The 17,602-nt window shown below is 58.2% G+C and overlaps 2 protein-coding genes across 5 annotated transcripts; one reads left to right on the top strand and one right to left on the bottom strand.

Moving 5' to 3' along the window:
- Positions 1-297: 297 nt before the first annotated feature.
- ATG9A (autophagy related 9A) lies at positions 298-10,447 on the bottom strand. The gene is made up of 14 exons (XM_064434802.1): positions 10,265-10,447; positions 10,017-10,059; positions 8,656-8,721; positions 8,209-8,370; positions 7,964-8,105; positions 6,281-7,029; positions 5,828-5,981; positions 5,427-5,606; positions 4,405-4,650; positions 3,894-4,114; positions 3,355-3,472; positions 2,961-3,183; positions 2,677-2,819; positions 298-2,542 (listed from the first exon to the last, which is right to left on the bottom strand). Exons 1-14 carry the CDS (start codon positions 10,365-10,367, stop codon positions 2,537-2,539), a joined length of 2,556 nt encoding a protein of 851 aa, XP_064290872.1. The 5' UTR covers positions 10,368-10,447; the 3' UTR covers positions 298-2,536.
- An 80-nt stretch (positions 10,448-10,527) lies between these two features.
- Positions 10,528-17,578, top strand: ANKZF1 (ankyrin repeat and zinc finger peptidyl tRNA hydrolase 1). Of its 4 annotated transcripts, none has more exons than XM_064434815.1 (16): positions 10,528-10,603; positions 11,122-11,247; positions 11,503-11,612; positions 12,004-12,106; positions 12,483-12,667; positions 12,938-13,053; positions 13,167-13,320; positions 13,543-13,765; positions 13,942-14,043; positions 14,225-14,380; positions 14,471-14,569; positions 14,990-15,254; positions 15,716-15,827; positions 15,929-16,096; positions 16,204-16,274; positions 16,852-17,577. In XM_064434815.1, exons 2-16 carry the CDS (start codon positions 11,127-11,129, stop codon positions 16,970-16,972), a joined length of 2,106 nt encoding a protein of 701 aa, XP_064290885.1. In that variant the 5' UTR covers positions 10,528-10,603; positions 11,122-11,126; the 3' UTR covers positions 16,973-17,577. The 4 variants fall into 4 exon arrangements, with proteins under 4 accessions (XP_064290885.1, XP_064290887.1, XP_064290886.1 ...); XM_064434817.1 differs by having other exon boundaries at positions 10,547-10,556; positions 16,852-17,578; XM_064434816.1 differs by lacking the exon at positions 10,528-10,603 and adding an exon at positions 10,611-10,629 and having other exon boundaries at positions 16,852-17,578.
- The last annotated feature ends 24 nt before the right edge of the window (positions 17,579-17,602 follow it).

The raw sequence follows: 17,602 nt of genomic DNA, 5'->3' as shown, positions 1-17,602 counted from the left end.
CCGCGGAGGGTCTCCGCCTCCGACGCGAGCCGCCCCGCGCTCCTTATCGCCGCCGCCAGCCCGGCGCTGCGGTGCCGCGATAGCCCCAGGAGCCCCTGCGGGGCCTCCAGAGGTCAGGCAGGACGGGGCACTGCCCTCTCGGGATAAATATAGCCCCTGCCTCCTCCCGCGGCTGCCACTCCGCTCCCGGGAGCTCCAGCGCCGCCGGAGCAGCGGCAGGCTCCTCCCAGGCTCCCGCTGCAGCGCAGGTGGGCTGCACGGCACCACAGAGCGAAGGGAGACTCGGACACAGGCAGGGATGATACACCCCATCTTTATTAGACGGCTATACAGCTGTACAGCGAGGGCACGGGGGTCTGACACTGCACTCCCCGGGGACCTCCGCACCCGCACATCTCAGGAGGAGATGAGGAAGAGTGGCTCGCCATGCACATGGGACACTGACGACACAAGCAAAACATGCGGCAAAGACTTGGGCCTGCTGTGCCTGGCCTCTCCCTCCTGCCAGCCCACGGAAAGATCCAGAGTTTCCCACTGTCCCAGGGCACTGCCTCCCGCCCTTCAGCTGTACAGACCAGCAGCAACTCCACTAAGAACCAGACAGTGTCCCATAGGCCCAGAGAGGGGAGGCAGCAGCCTGGGCACCAAGAGAAGCCACTGAAAATTCTGGGTTCCTAGGACATTTGCCTTCTGCTTTCTTTCACCAAGCCATGACAGCCCCAAGCTGAAGCTGCTGTGGAGTGGTTGCAGCCACTTCTCCATGGAAGGACCCCAGCAGCACCCAAGTCCACAGAGCCCCAAGCCCAGCACTGAAGAGCTGATCCCCACCCTGAGCTCTGCTTTAGAACACTCTGATCTCAGACCCCAGAGCAGCTGTAGCTCCAGCCCTCCCCATGGCAATAAGGAGCCTGCTACCCCAAAGAGCCTGCCCCTGTGCAAGCACCCTGGCCCTGCTCCTGCCCAGGCTACCCGGGTGCAGAAGCACTGGCAGCAGGTGGCTTAGAGCTGTCCCAGGATCAAAGGGCAGAGGACAATAACCCTGGCACGAGAAGAGGGGTGGCCCTGGACTCCAGAGACAGCAGAGGAGGATGTGCAGTGCTTGCAGAGCGCATGACAAAAGCAAGCAGCCCCTGCCAGAGGCAAGGGGAATGGAAAGTAAGTAGTGGGCGGGAGTTAGCTGGGATGCAATTCCCCAGAAGCTGCAAAGAGAAGAGGGAAAACAGAAGGATGGTGGGAAGGTCTTGTCTGAGGCTACATTGCACAACTGGGATCCTGATTCCTCACCACCATGCCAAGCTTGGGCTGAGGTGTGCCTCTCCCTTCTGGGTTCAGGATGCCCCTCCTTGCTCTGCCAGGCATGAGACAGCTGCATGGTCTCCACAGCAGCTGAAACCATGTTGTAAGCAAAAGGAAGGTTTCAGGAGGAAAGGAGGAGCTGGGAACCTCTGGGCAAGATTTGAGATGAACCAAACCCTTTGCCAGGGAAGTGGAAAGGCCCAGTCCAACAGGAACAGCTGCATCAGAAGGACAAAACCAATGCAACAGCACCTGGGCATGGAGAAAAAGGCCTTTTTTGTGCCTGGAGAAAAGGAACCAACACACAGAGCTCAAGACCTCCAGGCTCTGAGTGGGCTGTGAGCACCCCTGGAAGATAACAGGCTGCTCCACACTGGGGTCTCTTTGGCACTGCAGGAGGGCCCACAAGTAGCCCACATCCCATAGGTGCTGTACATGGGAAGATGCTGCTGCCCTGGCACGGAGGCATCACTCCAATGACCCTTTCTTGCATGCAGGGAATGGGCCAGATGTCATGAGTCAGGGAAGAGCTGCAGCATCCCTGGATCAAACCAGAGCCATTCCCACCAGCTCTATCTCTCACCTGCACTCACACCAGCAGCAGCCACCAGGGCCCACCCCTCTGCAGGGTGCTGGGACAGAGGGCTGGGTGACTGCCTCACTGTTGTCCTGCTCCGGGCTGAGAGGCACAACACTGGTCCTCTCTGGGAGGACTGACGTGGTCCTAGGCACCTTCTCAGGGCTGCAGGCAGGGCAGTGTGGTGCTACAGGCTGAGCTCCCTCAGACCACCCTCAACAACTCCTGCCCTCATTTTGTCGGCAGGTCCCAGCTTCGGGTGCACATCTGGATGGAGCTGATGCCATCTCCCATCCCTTTGAAGAGCATCTGCTGCTGCCAGCTCCAAACCAGTCCACCAGCAGCTCCTCACTGCTAGTCCCATCACATCAGTTTCCACAGGCTCTGCAGAGATCCTCCGACACGGACGACACAGATGTGAACACAGACACAGGGATGTACTCACACACGCATTCACCCCACAAGTCAGAGTGGCGTTGACTTGATACATGGCTAGACACAAGGTGCCACAGCAGAGACGCCGGCCTGGCAAGTTTTGTCTCTTCAGCAATTGATGGCAACAAAATGTCCACTCAGTATAGGAGAAGAATCAAGTCCATGCCACATCCTGCTGTCCAGGTGGCTCCCAATCTGCAAGCCCCATGAGATCCCCAGTCTACCAGGCTATACCTGCAAAACAGAGAGAGAATGTGGCACCTACTGTGGTGCCAGCACCACAGCACCCCAACTGGTGCCAGCTGCCAGCACCCCAACCTGGCATCAGAGTACACCTTGCCCCTCTCAGCCACAGGCATCACCCTTACCTTGTGAATCTGTGGCGGAAGCTCGTCCTCTGAGCTCTCCTCTGGCACAGGCTCTGGGTGCCTCGCTGACTGCCCATCCTCAGCCCAGCCTCCCAGAGGAAGGCGGGAGAAATGTGATGGGGCTCTGTGCACTGTGCCTGGGTCTGCAAGAGAGGCAAGAAATTAGATTAGCTACCTGGGGGACTGCCAGTGTCCAGCAGCAGGCAGGCTGCTGGTGCCAGTCCATAAAGGACATGGGTTACAGAGCTCTGACCTGAAGTCAGCCCCCTGCCCTGGTACCGTACCTGTGATGCCACCGTACCGCCGCTGGAAGCCGGTGTGCAGTGTGGCTGTCTCCTCGGCAGGCTGCCGCGGTGAGGAGAAGGGGTAGCTGGCAGAGCGGGGAATGGGGACGGGGCCGCCCCGCTGAGCCTCCAGCTCTTCGTGGGCACTCTCCCCGCTCTCGTCACTCTCTCGGCGGTGCCAAGTGTGCCGCTCGGGCTCCAGCTGCGCCTGCTGCTTGTGCAACTGCAAGCCAAAACACGAGTGACTCAGCGGTGTGGGAGAAACCAGATGCCCAAACACACCCTGTCCGCAGCACTGCATACACACTTGTTTTCCATCACAATGGACAGTGCAGCCCAGTCCTGCTGGCCTTGCTCCATGCCCCTCTGACCAGACCAGCTCTGGGTTGCTCACCTCGTGCATGTAGAGTGCATGAAGACTCATCTCAGTCGAGGCATACTCGGACAGGATCATGCTCTGCAGTTGACCCTCCCAGGCGCTGCTCCCCGAGCTCACGGTCCTTGCATCAGCACTGCCACAGAACACACCAGTAGTGTCTCCTGCCCAGATGCCCCCACAATGCCCAGACCCGCCCCACTCTAATGTCAGGCTCACAGAGATCTGCTCCTGAACTGGGTATGAAGAGGCCCCTCTGCAGCATCTCCCAAAATACACCAGCCCTGCTACAGCACTGCCTCTTCCCTACATGAGGGTCTCTCACCAGTGTAGTACCTACAGGAGAACAATAGGACCCTGACACTATCCTTTAGGGCCAGCCCTAGCACCTGACACCGGCACCTAGACCTGAGTCTAACTCTGCTTGTCAATGTCCTTTGCTGTCCAGGCTGCAGAGATAAATGCCACCATGCATCTAGGACAATGGGATGGCATTTGGGCAAAGGGTAAAGGAATGTCCAAGGTGTCTGGCTGCCCTTCTCCAGCCAGCAGCTTACCCAGAGGCTGTCATGGCACTGGCACCACGAGGCTGGGCTCCCTCTCCGTCCCTTCCCGAAGCCTGGAAGCCACTGGAAGGCTGCTGGGCAGACTGGAGTGGGGAGAAGGAACGCAGAGCCGAGGCCACTTCTGAGAGATGGCGGGAAGCCTGTCCATCCCGGCTCATGTGGAAGCCCAGTGCTGAGGAGCCTGCTATCACATTGGCAATCAGGCTGTGAGGCTGCAGAGTTGAAAGAGAAAGAGTCACTGTCCTGTGTAGAGCTGGAGGACTGACCTCACCAGACACACAGAGCTAGGTTATCTTGGCCCCTCGCCCATCTCACAGGGCTCTAGTACAGCCTGTTACCTTCTCTAGAAACCCAGAAGTGTCCCAGATAGTGCTCATCTACCACATTTTCATCCCCAGATACATCCCAGGCAAGGGCAAAATTACCCAGAGGGCCTGACAATGAATTTCCCAGCATGTAGCAAGCACCCCAAAAACAACCCACATGCCCTGAGCCTGGGTACCTCTGACTCCGACTGCAGGGACTGGATGGAGCTGAAGAGGGCGTTTTCAGGGAGCACAGCCTGCTGAGCCAGTGCCACGCTGCTGTCCCGGTGCACCCGCTCCTTCAGGAGGCCGATGAAGGCTGTGCTCTCACGGGGGGGCTGCCACTTGGGGTTGGTGATGGCAAAGTGCATGAGGGATAGCTCTGTCTTGCCATCCTCAGCCTGCTGGTAAATGGAGGCCTCCGTCTTTCCTGCTGACATCCACTGTGGACAACAGACAGGTAATGAGAGACAGGATCTGCTTTAAACCCTGCCAGCCCTGGGAATCCTGCAATCAGTCTGGGCAAAGCATGCAACACCCAGCCCATGCAAGGCCATGGCTCTCTCTGTAGCAGGTGCTACACCAGAAGCCCCCACGCTCATTCAGCCATCTCAGGAGAAGAAGCAACAAACACAGTTTGTTCCACCTCCATCCCAGAACATGAATTGCTGCAAGGGAACTGGAGAGCTGAACAGTCACACAGACAGGAACAATCACAGTCAACAAATAACTCTTCTTAAAAACTTCCTGCCACAATGAGTTCACTTCCTTCCTAGTTGATGACTGTGTCACTAGGAAGTCTTTCCCTAGGCAAGTAACCGAAATTCCAAGGCACACAAAACAGATGGACTCCTTTTCCCTCCATCACAGATTTTTCATAGTGGAAAATGCTTCCTACTTCCTCTAGACCGCTTCTCTCCTGAGCACAAGCAGGAGAGAAGTGGTCACACTTTCTAAATGTCCACATTTCACTCTCCTCAGGACACAGAACCCTTGGCTGTCAAAAGAGGCAATGACATGACACAGCCTGATTCCCAAAGCACCTGATCAATAATCACAGCAGGGCCACAAGAGCCTCCTGGAGCTGGTGACCTGTGTTGCCAACCCAGACACCCTAGCAAGAGGCGGGTGGCTGGGCTGTGGGCTGCCAGGAGTGGTGAGTTCGGGCCTCTCATGGGTCTAAAGGAGCAGACACACTGGTGGGCAGCACAGGACCTACCGCAGGGTGCCCGTGCTGGCGCACGTCCATCTGGGCAAAGGAGCAGGTGTCACCCACACCCACCACCTCCACGGTGAAGTTACGGAAGAAGTCAACAATGTCCAAGGACTTGGGCCGCAGGCAGATGATGAGGATCAAAGGGGTAATGATGGGACTCAGGAGCTCTTCCAGGATGAAGACCTGAGCACAGAAATGATGGGTTCAGCACAAACTTGAGGGTCAAAAAACCCACAATACCAAAACAGACCCCAGAGGTAGCCCTCCATCTTCTGGGGCAGGGTATCTCTGAGGATGCTGCCTTGTTCCTCTATGAGCCCAGGAGCTGTTGAGCTCTCCAGCACAGCACCTTCTCTCTCCTGTGATGGGGTAAGTCCTCAGCCCCACAGTTAAGCCAGGCTCACCGCTTTGTACTGGAAGAGCTGGGCAAACTCGTCCCTGGTCTCGTAGCGGTGGGCATTGCCCTGCCAGTGGTCAGGCATGTAGTGGATGTGTGCCAGGATAACTCGCAGCAGCTGCTCTGGGCAAAAGACCAGGTGCTGGTCAGGGATGAAAGACCTGCATCATAGGACAGGAAAACACAGCATTACACCTCAGTTGCTGGGAGATGTCATCTTGGGAGGGCAGGGTGACTGGCCCATAATATCACAGCTCTACCTGTAACCTTCTGACCAGACCAGCCCCTCATCCCATACAACCACTGCAGCCAAGATCACTACCGCTCCCCACCCATGCTCCCCCATTCACACAGACTCACATCCACTTGCAAACAAAGAGCACGTTTACATGGATTGCTTCCAGCCCCACTGCTCCCTACACGCTGGCAGGAGCACGGGGGCAGCAGAGACCCACCTCACCTGCACACCGTGATGCCCACCCCGAGCAGGGTGACCGTGGTCAGGACGTGCTCGACCGCAAGCACGTCCTCATCGTAGATGGTGAGAGCGATGAGCACAGCCAGGATGGAGCCAGCAAAGAAGGCCACGTTCTTGGCCACGATGGTGAGAAGCGGGGAGATGAAGCAGTTCATGTACTTGGAAGCTGGCTTGTAGCCCTTGCTGAGGCGCGAGTGCAGTTCATGGTCCAGCTCGTTGAAGTGCCGGAGGTAACAGCGGCCATAGAGGGACCAGCAGCGGGCACCCAGGCTGCCCGGCTCCCGCTTCAGGATCTCCGTGTAGCTGAAGAAAGCATAGAGGATCTGCCAGATGAGGATGAGGGGGCAGAGGAGGAAGTTAGCGATGCCAATCCAGAGGATGCGAGTGCTGAGCTTCTCAGCCAGCTCCAGGCGGTTCCCGGCCCGCTTGTACTCAGCCTTCAGGCTCCACTCGTTCTCAAAGAGGGAGCCGGGACCCCAGAAGAAGATGAGCTCAAAGTTGTACTTGAGCCCACGCGTGTAGAAGACGGTGTCTCCCAGCAGGGGCAGGCGGAAGCGGATGGGCAGCAGTGACTTGTTCACCATGGCCACCATGTAGTTCTTGAAGCGGAGGATGCGGTGATAGATGTCCAGCTCTGTCAGCTCCTTCTTGTGGATGCAGATCTGGTGCTCCTTCTGGATCTGCACAATGCGGGCCTGCACCTCCTGCCAGGTGTAGTAGGGCAGGGTGGACTGGAAGGTGGACAAGCAGCAAGATTAGGAGCAAGAAGTATCCAGGGACAGAAGCCAGGCTGAGCCCATTGAAGCAGCAGGTCCCAGCACACACCTCGGGGTGCTGACAAAGTGCATGCAACACCAGGGCGTGAGGCACCTTCTGGCACCACCTCAGCCTGCAGCAGGCAAACCCCACACCTTGCCTCGGTGCCCTTTACCCCCCAGATTAGCACAGATGACTGTTTCCCAGCCACGCATGCACCAGCTTCCTTGGAGGCATAAACACACATCCAGGCTCCCATGGTTCCTCCCAGAGCTGCCATTTGGAGTCAGCAGGGAGAAACAAACACAGAAGGGACTTAAGCAGCGTCCCAGAGGGAGCCCATGGAAAAACTGGGGACAATCCAAGCCTTTCAGCTCACCCCACCTTTCTCAAGATTCTTTCTCCCTCCAAAGGATACGCACATGCCTTTTCATGTTGCTCATCAGAGCAAGGACTCTGGACTAGGATGTATATGCAAGCCTCAAACCCCATCTGTGACACACTCATCTGCTGTGTGACCTTCACAACTAAGCGGCTCCAAGCCTCCTGAGTAAACAAGGAAGCTGAGGTTGTTCACATCCCAGGGAGGTACGAGGATATCCTCGCTTATGCCTCCTCTGTGGAAGGCATCACAGAAAAGGCCACTGCTGAAGAGCACACATATTGGGTGGCATATGGCAGAGGCATGCGCCAGCAGGCGGAGAGGCAGACTGAGCACAGAGAGGTTAACACAGAATAAACTGGCTGCTGGAGAAGAGGCTGAAAGGAGATCATGTGGTTATGGAGCAGAGGGAAGAGTGCTCAGTCTGACTGAGAAGAGGAAAGGCATGAAGGCAAGTTGCAACCACCAGCAAATGGCTCCCATGACCCTCGGCAGCCCTGCAGGCAGCCCCTGGCTCAGCAGCTTACCATGGGGATCTTCAGGGCATTGATGTAGAAAGAGTGAATCTCCCAGTAGCAGCAGATATTGTAGATAAATTTGACGAGTCGGTGGATCCAGAAAACCCCAGCTATCACCAGGATGCAGATGAGGAAGCTGTTTGCCTGGATTCTGCAAGCAAGAAGAGGCAAGTAGTGGGACACAGGCCCAGACAGGAGCCCTGAGTACTTAGGAAAACAAGAGCAGTGGCTAACATGCCCTCCACTGCCCCTACCTTGCACTGCAGACATTTGGAGGCAGGAAGGCATCTGGCAGAGTCACCTTAATAGGCTCAGTGGGATGCTGGCTGTGATTTAATGCTTTGTTGGCAAAGAGGATGTCATAATCAACACAGCTGATAAGAAAGGTGGTGAATGCCACCACAAAGATGAACTGCCTGTGAAAAAAGAGAAGTGTGAGGGAATCACCCTTCTGCTCCACCACAAAACGTGAAGCGCCAGGGTCATGTGCCACGGAGATGCAATCCCACAGCCCTGGCAGCAGGAATGCTGACAGGCAATGGTTCCTCAAAGTGAAATGCAAGTCTGGGGCATGGGAAACCCTGATGAAGGGGAGACAGGACAATTACGAAAGGAGCCCTTCCACCCACTCAGCTGTAAGTGCTTGGCAAGTGCCTGTGGCTGTTCCCCAGCAGCCACAACAGAGGGGAAGCTGCACTTACATGAGCTCAAAAATCTCTCCAATGAGCATGCAAGTGAAGCCATTCTTCTGATGCAGGTTATAGACGTGAAAGCTGCAGTTAAGGAAAACAGCAGACTCCTTTCTGATGAAGGATGAAGAGGCTTCTGTCCCACTGGTTTCCACAGCTCCTCAGCAAAGTCTCCCTTCACCAACAAGAAAAAATCTCTCCCATCCCTACTTATCAGCAAGCTGGTTCCCAGTGCAGGAAAACACACTCTGCCCAGGGAAAGCACAGCTGGGGTGGAGGGACTTGGCTATGTTCATGCTCCTTTCTACCTGCACCCAACACCCATAGTGGGGGTCTGCTCAGCACAGAGCAGAAACTCAGGCTGCACAACGGTGGCTCGGGCAGGGCAGGACAAGTCAGAGACAGACAAAAATGCATTTAGTGGCACCTGGCATCTGCTCCTGCCCCCAGCAATGTGGTCAGCATAACTAACACCATTTCATAAGGCAAGCAGCCCTTCTGTGTCACCGAGGGTGTCACCCATTAGTGGTCACCCTTTGCCCAGTTATCAGGCGCTGAAGGTCCTGTGAACCAAGCAGATAAATCAAACGGGTTTCTGCTTTCCCTCCCCATGGGCCTCAAGATTCCTTGGCACCAGGCTGATTACTCTCTTCCGTGCTGTCCTTGAAGGTCCCAGGCACCTGGCCAACCCAACAGAGGTGATGACCCCATCACGGAAGAGGGAAAGTATTAACAGCACCCGGAGCACTATCCACAAAATCAAGGAGTTACAAATCCTAAGTGGGAGCTGGTATCACAGCTGCTGGTGGACAGGGAGACCCAGGACCCCTCAGCAGCCAGGGATACCCCCATTGTCATCTGCTTCCAATGAGGACTAAGTGAACGACTCAAAATTCTTGTATGTGATTTTTGAGTCTTGATACAGCAAACCATATATTGAGATATGTCCAGATCTGTAAAGAGTCCAGCTGATTAGAAACCACAAACTAGGAGATACTATAAAATTCTGTTCTATGCTACTTATAAAATTGTACTACACTTATTCTGCCTACAGAAATCCTGTACTACTCTGATTGTAAATGCCACGGCCGGCACTAAAATCCTGTTAGGAATATAACACATTAACTGTAGTGACAACAGTATCATCTTCACTTTCCCAAGAATTCCTAGAAGCACCGGTATGACCCCGTGTCAAGTGACAGCGTCCCGAGGTATGGGGGTTCTGCCAGCCCCTCTGGAGCTGTGTAGTGCCCTGCAGGGACGGCGGACACTGCCCAAGCTCCAAGCTACACAAAGCTCCATGTTTTCCCCGTACTCAGAGCCGGGAGGAGGGGGATACGTCCCGCCTGACCCTCGTCCTGCAAAAGGATATGCGAGAGAAGAAAAGGTCGAGGTTCTCGATGTGATGCCACGGAGCTGAGGGAAGAAGCAGCACAGGGTGAGGGCTCCTCAGCACACCCCCCCGGTGCTGTCACCAACCCTTCCCGCGCTGCCCCGGCACCCCAGGCCCCCGAGCAGCCCCGGGCTCCCCGTGCAGTCCAGCCTCTCCCCTGCCGCCCGGCCTCTTCCGCGCCCCGCCGCCGGCCAGGCCCCAACCCCCGGTGCCGGTGCCATCGCTCACACTTGGCGCCCTCGGGGACGTGGACGAGCAGGTCGCCGCCGCCGGGGGGAGACTCGGTGGAGGAGCTCTCCAGGCGCTGGTACTGCGTCTCGAAGTGGGCCATAGCGAGGCCCCGCGCCGCCGCCGCCGCCGCCACCGGCGCGGCCCGGCCCGGCCCGGCCCGGCGCGGCCCGCTCGGCCCCGCCGCGACTGGCGGGCACGGCGGCCAATGGCGAGCGGGGGGTGGGACCGGCGGGGCCAATGGGCGCGCGGGATGTGACGAGCGGCGCTTCCGGGCCGGCGGCGGCCGCGCGTGAGCGGCGGGGCGGGCACGGGGCAGCGGGCCCGGGGGCGATGGGGGTACGGAGGCTTGGGGAGTGATGGGGGTACGGCGGCTTCGGGGGTGATGGGGGTGCGGCGGCCCCGGGGGTGATGGGGGTACAGCCTCTCCGGGGCGATGGGGGTACGGCAGTCCCGGGGGTGATGGGGGTACAGCCTCTCCGGGGGTGATGGGGGTACAGCCTCTCCGGGGCGATGGGGGTACGGCAGTCCCGGGGGTGATGGGGGTACAGCCTCTCCGGGGCGATGGGGGTACGGCAGTCCCGGGGGTGATGGGGGTACAGCCTCTCCGGGGCGATGGGGGTACGGCGGCTGGGACAGTGATGGGGGTACGGAGGCTTGGAGGGTGATGGGGATGTGGTGACTGGGTCAGGGATGGGGGTACGGCGGCTCCGGGGTGCGGCGGCTTGGGGAAGGGGATCGCGCACGGCCCCGGGCGCGGTGCGGGGTTGTCCCGAGCACAGAGCTCGGACGGGGCAGGGCGGTGCGGCGGTGGTTCCGAGCCCGTGGCTCAGGCGCTGTCCCGTCCATGGAAGCAGTAGCCATGCCGGAGAGCAGGTCCGTGTTTGAGGCCGCGCAGGACCCCGAACTCCTGCGCGGGCTGACCCTCGTCACCGCTGTCGCTGCGGATGCGGGTGCTGCCCAGCTGGCACCTGCGAGCCACGGTGCGTGGGAGCGGCGGGAGGGAAGTTGTGTGACTAGCTCGTGTCCGCCACAACTTGGTGTTCTGTCCCCAGCTCAGCTTGGGTGATCACCCCGAGCTTGGCCATGGGAGCTGCCTGGTGGGTGGGTAAATGGGCTTTTTTTTGGTGACAGCCCGAGGTCTCAGAGCTCCCTCAACCATAGGTTTCTTTGGGTTGGCTGAGGAGGGACCGAGGAGGCTCCACTCCTGGCGGTGCAGCCCTTCCTTGTTCTTCCAGAGAAACCTGCAGCAGCCAGCTGTGAGGAGAAGGCCCATGGGGTCACCGAGGTGCCAGAGAAGATGTGTTGCTTGACCTGCGGGCAGGTGTTTGGGAGCCGGGAGGAGCAGGTGAGCAGGGCTGAGCAGTGTCAAGTGGGAGTGGGGCTGGCATGGCTGGTGGGGTCCAGCTGTGGAAGCTCAGCCCCAGCATGGTGCAGCCCGGTGCTGGCTGTTTGCCCACTGCTCATGTCCTATTGGGATCTGGCACTCAAACCTTGGATGTTATCAGTTAACAGTATCATTTACTGGAAGTAAAGGGTAAGTGCAGCACGGGCCTGTGTTTGTTCAGGTTAATTGCTTCATGGGTAACTCCTTATTATGCTGTGATTCTCCAGTCAGGACCGCTGAAGGAGCCCAGCATCAGTTTAGTCCTTGGGGTTTGTCACCTCATGCCCTTTGGTGGTGATGGCTTTCATGGACCACCAAGATGCTGCCAGCTCATACTTGTTTTGCTCCACAGACTGAGCACTACCGTCTTGACTGGCACCGCTTCAACCTGAAGCAGCGACTGCTGGGGCGCCGGGCGCTGCCTGAAGAAGTGTTTGAGGAGAAAACCCGCACAGGTGAGGGGTTGGACTGTCTGCACTGGGGCCCAGGGGCTGTCAGCAACCTCACTGGGGTTCTTCTGTACAGGGATGAAGCCCTCTGCTAGCACAGGGTCCCTTTATGCTGTCCCTGTGGCGCTTCTCAGGATCCAGCACTGCTCTTGAGCTGTTAGGATTTGTTGTAGGCTTTAGCTGAGCCCCTGCCTAAGCATGTCTGGGAATGCAGAGCCACAAAGTGCTATCTCCCCAGGTCACAGCCTGTTTGTGATATATAGGGTTATCTGACAGAACATTTCTGGGGTCTACAAGTGCCCTTAAACTCACCTAGAGAGTTTTGGGTAGGCTGTTCAATAACCTTTGCTCTGTTTCACTGCATCTTTTCTTTTCCTTGCAGGTGACGTTTCCAGCATCTCAGGATCTGACTCAGATAGCTCTGATGCGAGCAGTGAGTCGGAGTTGCTGCCCTCTGTCAGTGACACTCGCCGGGCAGCCCAGATTCCCCGCTCCCACAAGGTGCTGCTCCGCAATGCCAAGGGCCAGCTCATCTCCGCCTACCGCTGCGTGCTGCTCACTGGCAAGGCAAGTCACTGCCCAGCTTTTTGGGAGGGGGAGTCCAGAAAAGGTGGGTAGCACTGGGGTCTAGATGTCTCTCTGGCAGTCTCCTACCTCCTGTGATGGGAAGGGTGGACTCTGGTGCCAGGTCAGAGCCCCAGATTTGTTGGCGGCCTGTTATTTGGCTCTGGGGTGCTCCCAGAAACCTGCTTGTGGTGCTAGCAGAGAGGCTGGTCTCTGTCCTGGGGACAGCAGGAGGTAATGCCATGGGTGCTAGCAAGGGTGTCTGTGTATCAGGGTGACATTGAGGAGCCGGAGGAGCTGACAGCATCGCTGCAGAGCCTCAGTGCGAGCACGTGCTGGGTTGTGCTGATGATGGGTGGCGGGCACTTCGCAGGAGCGGTGTTCCGGGGGTGAGTACAGGGGGGCAGCGGGGCTGTCCCTCTGGGCACAGTCAGCTGCAGCTGCTTTGGCACGTTAACGCCACGCACACTAAGCTCTGTTGCTCATGCCTGCCCCTCTGCAGCCTGCAGGTGCAGGAGCACAAGACCTTCCACCGGTACACGGTGCGAGCGCGGCGGGGCACGGCCCAGGGCCTTCGGGATGCCCAGACCCCGGGGGCAGCCCCCAGGTCTGCTGGGGCCTCCCTGCGCCGCTACAACGAGGCCGCGCTGCTCAAGGTGAGGAGGCAGCGCTGGGCTCCTGGCAGGGATGCTCCCCTGCAGGCTGCCTCTGACAGGCGGTGCCACACTGCTGCTGGGGGGCATGGCAGGGCCGGTGGGCTCTGGAAAAGGGGCAGGGCCCAACTGAGGCCACTCTCTTCTGGATTTGTCCCTGCTCCAGGGCTATGTTTGCCCTCATAGTGTGCTCAGGATCCCATAAAGCTTCTCCCTTCTCCCCAGGATATTCAGGACCTCCTGGCAGCCTGGGCACAGCACCTGAACGAAGCTCAGCGCATCTTCCTCCGGGCCCCTCACCACAACCGTGCGCTGCTCTTCGGTGGCAGGAACCCACCCCTCACCCGAGGGGACCCTCGCATCTGCCACATCCCCCTCAGCACCCGCAGGGCCACCCTGCGAGAGGTGCTGCGAGTCCACGCCACGCTGGCCAGCCTGCAGGTGTATGGTGAGTTGCACCAGCCCTTGTGCCTGTGGGTCAGGGCAGCTGGGGTGACGTGGTCCCTTGTGCATTAGGGGACACTACCCTGCGGGGTGGAGGTGCTAGCTCTTCAGCCCTCAGTCCCTGGAGACATGGGGTGCTCCCTGTCCCCAGGCAATGACGGGAGCACCCTTGCTGCCCAGGGAAGGACACGCCACTGGAGGACATCGCTGGGTCCCCCCGGAAGGTCTGGCAGAAGAGGCAGCAGAAGGCAGAGGTGGATCCCCCGCAGGAGGACACAGCTGGTGAGTTGAACCATGGAGGGAGGCATGACTCTGAGAAAGCAGGAGGGGTCTGATGTTATGGCATGGGCCAGATTTGCAGAGTGTGGCTGGACAGGAGAAAGACAGGGTGTTCTTGGCTCAGAGCCCCGAGTGATTAGTTCTGTGTGTGGAGGCTTAGCCCCAGTCTTTTCACCCCCCTCAGCCCCAGATGAGGAGGAGGAAGAGGAGGAAGAAAGCCCTGCAGGAGAACTGGAGACTGTGGAAGTGACACTGGGGACCTTGGACCTCCGGGAGTTCGAAGTGATGCCCAAAAGAAACCGCAAAAGGAGGAAGAAGAAGGACAAGAAGGTGGAGAAAGGTGAGGGGAAGAACTGGCAGGGTCAGTGTAGGAAGGCCATGGCTGGGATGCAGGCTGACTCTGACCCTCTTCCTCATGTTGCCTGTGCAGGGCCTTGTGCTAAAGAGACTGGTGGGCAGCCTGGCTTGGAGCCAGTGGCAGAGCTGCAGGGGGAGGCTGAGGCTGGGCTGCTGCCCTGGAGCAGTGGAGGTAAGTGGTGTTGGGAGCTGCGTTGGCTGGGTGCCTGCCCCATTTACTGGTGGCTTTTCAGTGGCGTGAAGAGCACATTGTCCTGCAGATGCCCAGAACAGCTGCATCTGAGAAGTCTTTAGTGCAGTCATGTGCCTTTGAGTGAGCTGTGTGTTTGGAACCAAGGGGGCCAGGCAGCACCTGGCTAGGCTGGTGTGCTGGGGGGATTGGAGTGGGTCTTACTTCAGGAGGAGACCTGGCTGCTGACAGCAGTGCCTAGCAATGCCATAGCACATGGCCACAGACTCTGAAGGTGCTGGAGATCCTGCAGTGCCCAAATCCAGCTAGCAAGCTGATGTATTGTGTGTGTTCCCTACTTAGACCAGAGTGCTGCTCAGACCAGTCTGCCCACTGGACTCCCCTCCTGTTCTTCCCTCACAGGAGACCCTCAGACCCAGCTCTGCAATGCTCTGTTCACTGCCTGCAAGACAGGGGATGTGCAGACACTGCGGCACCTCCTGGGTGTGCCAGAGAATGGGGGCCCATCAGAGCACAATGAGGATGGGAAATCTCTGGATATGGCCCGCTCCCTGCTGAACCAACCCGTGGACGAGCGTGACTGCACCCTGCTTCATGTGGCAGCACAGGCTGGCAGGGCTGAGGCTGTGTATCTGCTGCTGGAGGCGGGGGCAGACCCTGCCCTCAGGTACGGCTGCAGGGCACCCAGTGGTTCACAACCCCTGTTGTGGGAGTCTAGCAATTCACTCCTGTCTCAGCCACAGGAAACTGGTACCACTCTTGTCCTGGGACAGCCAGTATTGGTCTCTGTGACCTGGGATGTTTGGGGTTTTTATGGGAGGCCTAGGAGCTGAATCACTCTTCTCTCTGGCTGCCTGGTCTGGCATGGCAGCAGATGGGCAGTGCCCCAAAGTGCACCCATGTTTATTGGTAGGCATTTCCAAGGGCCAGGATGAGACAAAAGGCCCATGCAGGGGCTTTGAGAGGCAAGAAGGACTTGGAGGATTCTGGTATAGGAATAAGGAACTGTCCCCTCCTTGGCTGTGATACTGTGGCCTGCAGCACACACTGCTCATCTCTGGGGTCTCTGGGCTCACAGCCCAGCGGGATGCAGGCAGTGTGAGCGAGCTGGTCTCCCTTGTCTCACAGGGACAGGCAGGAGAGGACCCCGTACTGCATCTCTGCTGACAGACGGACCCGCAATGCCTTCCGCAAGTTCATGGTGGAGCACCCAGACAAGTACGACTACAGCCGTGCCAGGGTGGGTGCCTGCCCTCTGCCCTCACCGGAACCCCAGAGCAAAGCTCTCCCTCCCCACCTGTGCATTGCCCCGGCTCACTGGGAGATGCTGCCTGCCCTCAGGTGCCTGGGCCCCTGACACAGGAGATGGAGGCCAAGAAGCTGGAGAAGAAGCGGGCACAGAAAGCCCAGCGGAAGCAGCGGGAGCAAGCACAGCGCGAGGAGCGGCACCGCTGGGAGCAGGAGCAGGAAAAGAAGCAGTGGTTTGCAGCCCTGTCTGACAGGGAGAAGGTGAGGACTGGGAAGGGGATCCAGCCCACACAGGGCAGTGCTGATGTGGTGGGCTCAGGCCCAGCAGTCCCAGGGGCTGCAGGGGCTGAGCTGTCTCTGCTCCCCAGAGGGCACTGGCTGCTGAGCAAAGGTTGGCTGCACAGCTGCAGGACACCAGCACAACTCTTGCCAACATCAGGTAACCATCCCAGCAGCATGGCTCTGAAGACAAATTCTCCCATGTCAGTACAGCTCTTCCCTGCCTTTCTTGCTCCAGTTCTCATTTCCAGTCCAAAGCTATTCCTGACTACTCAATTCCCGGTAGGGCTTGTGTAAAAGTTTTCCTCCTCTCTTGCCCTGCTCCCCTGAAATATTTTGCTAAGGATGACTTGGTCCACTTGCAGCCACATCTACAGCAAGCCGACTTGCCATTCCCATGTCCCTGTTTACTTTCCTCTGCCACTCCACCAGGTTTGTTGGCAGCCAGCACTCCCCATGCTCATCTGGGCAGGGGCTTTAACACCTTTATAGGGCCAAGCCCCTAAATGTTCATTCTGCCTCCAAGTGCCTCACATCACGCTCTGACAGAGCATCTCCCCCAGGGAGTACGTCCTGGCCAGGCCACTGGGTGAGCACATCAGCCCTGTGAGGGCAGAGAGCCCCAGCTCCCTCAGGCTGCTGCTGCCTTGTGTCACAGTCCAGGCAGGGCATCCTTTCCTCTTCTAACTCTTTCTCAAGTCCCCTTTGCTCAGGGCCAGCTCTGCTCTTTCCTGCAGCCGCTGCTGGCATTGTGGAGAGTCCCTGTTGGGACGGATCCCTTTCCACTACCTCGACTTCTCCTTCTGTTCCACAGCCTGCCTGCAAACACACCGCCGGGCCCAGGCTGGCCGCACCTAACGCTGGGCACTGCTGCCACCTGCCAGGGACCACCGTGGTGGGACACGGCTGAGCACTGGCTGTGCAGCAACGGGGAACCTGCACAGCAGCGATGGTCAGAGGGACTGAGCTGGCCACGTCACTCTCCAGGGCAGCTCTGGCAAGGCTCCGGGCATGAATATCACTCTGGGCAAAGTTAATAACTGAGAGGTCTCTGCATGCTAGTGTGAAGGGCTGGGACTGTTTGGTGGCCTGGCTTCAGCCGGGGTCCTGCTGCCAGCTTTTCTCATGGCTACCTCATGGGCTGCTATCTGTAGGTGTAAGGACAGATCCTGACACATACAGACCCTGAGCTACCTCCAGCCATGCCTGTGGACACCATCAGGGCCTTGTTTTTACCTCTCCTCTCCTGGCTGCCATCAGCATCTCAGCTGTCATGTTAGCAGCTACTTCCTCCGCCTACATTGTCAATAAAGAGGTGCCTTTACCCCCTGGCCAGGGGGAATCAGCATGGTCACTGGAACTATTTGGGATGAGTGTGGCATTGACATGCAAGTCAAGCTCAGTCCTGGGTCCCATTAGCACAGGCCCTGCCTGTCCCCAGAGATCTGTGCCAGGACCTGTGCCCCTTTCCTTAGCCCCTGTGCTTCA

Source organism: Passer domesticus, chromosome 10 (genome assembly GCF_036417665.1).
Source record: "Passer domesticus isolate bPasDom1 chromosome 10, bPasDom1.hap1, whole genome shotgun sequence".
In the NCBI taxonomy this organism is placed as follows: Eukaryota; Metazoa; Chordata; class Aves; order Passeriformes; family Passeridae; genus Passer; species Passer domesticus.
This window is presented reverse-complemented; position numbering and strand designations above follow the sequence as displayed.